General features: G+C 36.4%; 1 protein-coding gene across 1 annotated transcript in view; it reads left to right on the top strand.

The window, feature by feature from the left end:
• FMNL2 (formin like 2) overlaps positions 1-6469 on the top strand; it is a 123148-nt gene that overhangs the window by 76906 nt on the left and 39773 nt on the right. The window contains exon 10 of the mRNA XM_015820317.1: positions 380-473. Coding sequence (XP_015675803.1) covers positions 380-473 — 94 coding nt within the window. The remainder of the gene's footprint in view (positions 1-379; positions 474-6469) is intronic.

The following is a 6469-nucleotide window of genomic DNA, read 5'->3' as shown; positions in this document are numbered from 1 at the left end:
GGCCGACAAATGGTCATCCAGTGCCAGCCGCGAATCCAGGAGGACTCCCAAGTTGCGCGCCCTCTCCGAGGGGGCCAAAGTTTCGCCCCCTATAGTCAGCGATGGTGTCAGCTGACTATGCCGAGGCGCTGGCAACCACAGCCACTCGGTCTTGGAAGGGTTGAGCCTGAGTCTGTTCCTCCCCATCCAGACCCGTACTTTAAATGCAGGGCTTAAGAAAGCACTGAATAATTTGTAGATCTTTTTTTGAAGCTGTTGGCAGGATCAGCCTTTGAAACAGCAACATTCAGAATATTGTTTTCAGATGTCAGTGCATCTCTCTTTCAAAAGCTGAGTCATCACGTTGTTCTAATGGGTTTTCTCTCCCTTTTCTGCACAGAACAAAGGCGTTGGTCTTAGAACTGCTGGCAGCTGTTTGCCTAGTACGAGGAGGGCACGAAATCATTTTGTCTGCCTTTGACAATTTTAAAGAGGTAAATCATTCAGTTGTGACAGAAGGAGCTGCCTGCTTTGCCCAACTTCTCTAGATAAAGGTCTGTGGAAACTTTGTGGTTGACTTCTGCCTCTGAAACAGCTGGTTGTTCATGTTGGACATATGGACATCTTACTCCTCTTTGCAACACTCAGTTTAAGCACAGTCCCCCAGAAAAAAAACATCCTGATTAAAGTGAGGCTACTGTGCTTCATAATGCACATTTGTTTATAGAAATGTTTATATTCTACCACATGAATCAAAGCTGAAGTCACTCACATCAACTGATTTTTCCTCCATACGCCAGTTCTTGATCAATCTTCTCTCCTTCTTTCACCCCTCTTTTGACTCACTATGCTTACTGCAACCAACATGAAAAGACCATTTCAGAAGGGAAATATATTTTCCAGTATTTGGCTTTGTTTTTCCATTCATTTTAAATACTGAGATTAAATTATTCAGCACTGCTGAGTAGAAACAGATGAATACGTCATTATTATGAATATTGTCTAATTTCCGTTTCAGGGCTAGAATCCTAATCTGCCACTTCTACGCTTATTTACTTTTAAGATAATCTAGATGATTGGTGCAAAAACCATGGAAAAACTTAGATAGATGACCACAGTGTGTACCCAAATCATGATTTTGTTTTTGTGGAATCATTTTATATAGAAATTCCAAATTAAGGACTTATTATTCTGCAACTTCACTGTACTGTTTATGGGGAACTAAGTGGCAGAACAAATGATGCTAAGGAAAACAAAATCAGAAAGATCTTTAAAAATGAAATTAAAGAGCAGATCGATAGTTGCTCAACAATGAAATGCTGGCCTCCATATTCATAAAATATTAAGGAAGTATTTTGGCCAGCCAATGTGTTCAACTTACAGCTGTCAGAGTTCCTAGCCAGCTGTGTGACTGACCTTCTGAAAGGCTGTCAACTGGGGAATCTCACTGTTTCTTGAGAGAACACAGGTAGTCCTCAAGTTATGATAGGTCATTTAGTGACCATTTGGAATTATGGCCAACCTGAAACAGGGGCCCGATTCTGAAATCCTGATGGTCAGGCCCCCTCTGTAGTCACATGACTGAACTTCGGGCACTTAGTAACAGGGCTGCGTTTATAGCTGTCTGCAGCATCCTGTGGTCATGTGACCACATTCTACAACATTTTTGCCCAAAACTATCCTTTTTGGGATTTGGGCAAGACCACCATGTTTGCTTAATGACTACCACATTCAACTGTAATAGGCAGACTTCGTTATGGTCCTATGTCAAGGACTGCCTGTAAGCAGTAATGAATAAAATTAATGCAAATGCTATTATTTCTTCTTTCTTACTATACTGGGCAATATTCAATAATTGCACTGTCCCGATAGCAAGGTAGGAATAGAATGCTGGAGGATCATTTCCCCAGTATTTTTTCAGTTTTAAATGCTGGAAAATTATCATATTGATGAACCAGAAGAAAAAGGAGTTTCTCAAAAAGAAGACATCTGGCTGTCCCTACAAATGATTAAGAAGAACTTTACATTTATTGCAGAAAAAAAAGCTGGCTCAGAAAAGCATCTAAATATATTGTCCCTGAAAAAAAGTTGACTATTTTGTATCTATTGATAATTTTTCTCCCCAGTCACAGATTTAATGCACTGCATTTATTACCCACCAATATCGTTGTCCATAGAGTGTCAAAAGAAAAGGGAAGGCCTTTACTTTATTAGAAAGATAAATGAAGACCTATTCACTTTTATTTATGAACAGCTGAATAGGCAGGAAGTCAAGCAGACATTTGGAACTGGTTCCAGTGGTTTAATCTAATTTAATCCTCCCTTTAAAACATCCTGGGATAAATAAATTACAAAAAGATTGCAGTTATCTTAAATATTGTGACATGAGTTCATAATCAACCCTGCTGAAACTTCACAATAAGTTATATTCTTTTTTCTTTTCTGAAGGTCTAGGCTTATATGAGTTCAATTTTGAATTTTTTTTAAAATTATAAAACTACTCTTATTCCAGTGGTAAAACTCTTTAGTGAATATGATATCCAATCCCATGTAATATTGCTAACCGCAACATTATTGTACATTATTTAATTCAGAAATTTAAACTTAATTATTTTTTAAATAAAATATCATTAATAAAATTATTTCTCCCTGATAGAAACCTCCCCCCCCAAAAAAAACCCCTTATGACCTCTACTCAAAGGTGCTGTAATATGTTGGGTACAACTCTGCCATCAGTGGTTAACACAAATACACCTGTGTGTAGCCAGTGATTCCCTTTTTTTTTTCAAATTAGGACCATCAGTAATCCACCCCATGGTGGTTTTATAAACAAATAATAAACATGTTTTAATTTGTTTTTTTTTTAAAAAAAATGTTCTAAATAAAAGACCAAAGTATATTTAAGCTAACCAGAAAGGTAGAAAGGTTGAGAGTTATAAAACAGTTGACAACCAATTCAAACTGCCTGCCCTTCACAAAACAGGCAAGTATTTTTCCACTCCTCAGCTGACGCAAAGTAAAGAATGGAGAACAGTTTTGCTGTTATTATATATAAAAACATTTCCTGGAATTTTTTGTGTTACAACTTGCACTTTCTTCCTGATAAATCCTGTTAATCAGAACTCTTGGATTTTTGTTCCTTGAGTTGTTTCCAGTCCTGAACACAAGGAGCAAAGACTGATTACTTACTAAAGTTGATGTAAAATAAGCTATGGTACTCCTGTATCTTCTAGTTAACGCCAGATTAAAATATTGTTTGTTCTATATTTGATTAACTTAATTGTAACTGATGATTCCTAGCTTCATGATTGAGGAATCTGTGATCAAGCATAAGCCAATTAATTCGCCTCTGTAGATAAGTATAATGCAGGGGTAGTCAACCTTGGCTCTTTTATGACTCGTGGACTTCAACTCCCAGAATTCCTGAGCCAGCTAAGCTGGCTCAGGAATTCTGGGAATTGAAGTCCACGAGTCATAAAAGTGCCAAGGTTGACTACCCCTGGTATAATGTATGAAGACAGTCATTGAGTTAGCTATCAGTTAAGAGCATTTTAGTATATTATTTCATATAAACAGCTCCGTTTAGCTTCATTATCAACTTTTGATTTTTGAAAATTCGGGCCATTATGTCTGACATAAAAGTAAAAAACGTTCAAAGATATAAATTAGATAAGATTGTTTCACATGAAGTGGACTTTTTCTGTCTTTCATGGCATTGTGGTGCCCACCAACCCACTTTATTTATCTTCAGATAAGATTAAGATAAGAGGTTGCCATTCTCAATATACCTGCTTGGAAGAAAATTACCCTGAAATTGTCAGAGGTTACCCAGACATCATTAACCTCATGGAGCACCAGAATGTTGAATCCGTGATAAGAAGCTTCTGAAGATCAGTCCCTTGACAGATGGATTCTAGCTCTTAGTTTTTCCTTCTTGCTTCTTTCTAAGCACATAAGAGGATATTCCTGAATCTGGGATCGATACAGAGATGAATAGAGATTCAAATTATGTAGTGTAACTCAGGAGAAGAATTTACAGCCAACAACTTTTATCTTTGTTGATCATTAAGTGTAGCTATTTAATTTTAGGATTTAGAACCAATACAGAAGACTGTGAGCTGATCCCTAAAGCTGTAATCTGTAAATGATATGGCCAATTTATTTTTTTTAAAAAATCAATTAAAACAGAAAATGTTTTCAGCCTAGTACTCTTTGCTTAAGCAGAAATGTCAAGAAAATTGGACTTTTGTTGCCTCATGTCAGGAGTTCATGGCAATCTGCAAGAAACATTCTCTTGAAACAGCCCACCCCTGGAGTGGAATTGGCAGATTACACCAGACCATTGTTTTAAAAATAAAAAGGGATCATTGTGGCATCACCATATAGAAGAGCAAAGAAAGAAAGAAAGAAAATATTTAGGACAGTGCCGTATTAATGTTTAAATAAGCAATTTAACAATGGATCATTTTCACAGTTGTTTTGCAACTTTTTCATATGTTGATTTTTCTCAGGATTTCTTCACCATCTTCAGGTTAGTAATAGCTAGGGAAGCAGATTTGAGCATGGCTACCCATTTGATTGAAATTGTGTACTGGTCTCTTATTTCTTTATGTGACATACATGTTCAAAGTATTTCAAACTGCAGGATCAGATTGCCACATTCACACAAAATCTCATTTCATATCATTCAGCAGACTTAATGATCACAATTGTTTTTCTCAAGTATAAAAGCAATTTATACCAGATATTATTACTCCCTTTGTTATTTTTGACAGCTGCATGTTTGCCTATATCTCTTGTGAAAAAGAATTTATTGAAAATATTATGTGCCATATTTAAATAGGGAATTATAATTCTGTTTTCATTAACATTCCAGTTCCAAACACACTTATTGAAATAGATGTGTTTTGCTCCCAATTTAGATGTGTTTACATTCATGTCAAAATAGATAAAGCTAAACAAACAAACAAACTGAAGGAAGGGAAATGTCGTGTTTTAGGTTGCAGTTCAGTCTGATCTGAATAATAATTTCTAGAAGTTGTACTACATATGATAATCCAATTTATTTTGGGACAAATAAATTATTTCATGCTTAATTCTGGAGTCTAATAAGAACAGCAAGTAACCTATGCCTGGAAACTTGATTTTATTGAAGAAATGGGCAATTTTCTTGTTTCTTCTATTTCATTCAGCAACTGATGAAATAATACATTTGTTAAAGCCAGGGTTGAGAATGGCTTCTTAAGTACCTATAGTTAAACTCTAAAATAAAAATCTAATCTCTAAATCTCTAAAAAAAACCCTCTAAAAATTAATCAGGGGAAGTCAACAACATCAGAATAGAAAGGTCCAACTGGGCAATCCAAAAACCTCAAAAGAGGTAATGGATGAGACATACAAGAGACATATAATGGCATGAGGTTCAGTTGTCTGGTCACACCCACCATTTTGATAGCATTGGCTGCTACTGTCCCCCCCCCCAATTCTCTTTATTGTAAGTCAGGGGTCTTCAAACTTGGCCCTTTTATGACTTGTGGGCTTCAACTCCCAGAATTCCTCAGCCAGCGTGCCTGGCTGAGGAATTCTGGGAGTTGAAGTCCACAAGTCATAAAAGGGCCAAGTTTGAAGACCCCTGTTGTAAGTAGTTGAAGATGGGACACCAAAGCTTCTCATCTCTTCCATATGGCAAGGGAGTGGATACAGTGTATCAGTCTGGAAACTCATTTTGGGATGCAAAACTTATTGTATATGTGAACAGCTGCTTTCTGTCTATGCATGTGAATGTACCATGTATAGAGTTGTTTGCTTGCCTGGTTTTTATTTCTTAAAAACATAACAAGGAGTGCACAAAAGTGGCCCATTAGATTGAAGGGTGCTATTGTTATTGGATTATTTTCCTGTTTTTTTGTCTTGTATACGTGCTTGTCAGAAACAGTATGATTGGAGCAGCATCTAAATTGGAGTAAGTAAATAAATACTGGTTTCTAAAAGGGTTTCACACCATATACACTTGAGAATGTTTTGACAACGTTTTCCATTTGGGATGTTTAAAAAACCATTGGTCTGAAATAGCATTTTTAGATGATAACTCCTTATATTCTCTTATAACATGGTCAACAACTGCAAATTATATTTTGTTGCTCACTTTGACTTATGGTTAATCCAAATAAATGTGCATTTACGTAAAGAATATTACTAATTTTGAAGGAGGAGTATGTGAATTGAAGCCTTTTTCTTTTGCTACTGGACTGTAATCTGCTGCTGCTGATGATGATTATGTCCATTTAGTTATGTCTGACTCTTGGTGATTCTATGAGCCAGGTCCCTCTGCATCTTCTGATCTTGCTCTACTTCACTGAGTTTTTTAATGCTCTGGCTGGTGTCAACTTTGATGGTGTCCAGCCACCATGTTCTTTGGCAGCCTGGTTTCCCTTTTACCACTAACTTTTCCTAGCCTTAATGAATGAACCAATTGCCAATATCTATTTGT

This window comes from Protobothrops mucrosquamatus, unplaced genomic scaffold (genome assembly GCF_001527695.2).
Source record: "Protobothrops mucrosquamatus isolate PMUCROS unplaced genomic scaffold, P.Mucros_1.0 scaffold1118, whole genome shotgun sequence".
Classification (NCBI taxonomy): domain Eukaryota; kingdom Metazoa; phylum Chordata; class Lepidosauria; order Squamata; family Viperidae; genus Protobothrops; species Protobothrops mucrosquamatus.
The sequence above is the reverse complement of the archived record's forward strand: the minus strand, read 5'-3'. Positions and strand labels throughout refer to the sequence as shown.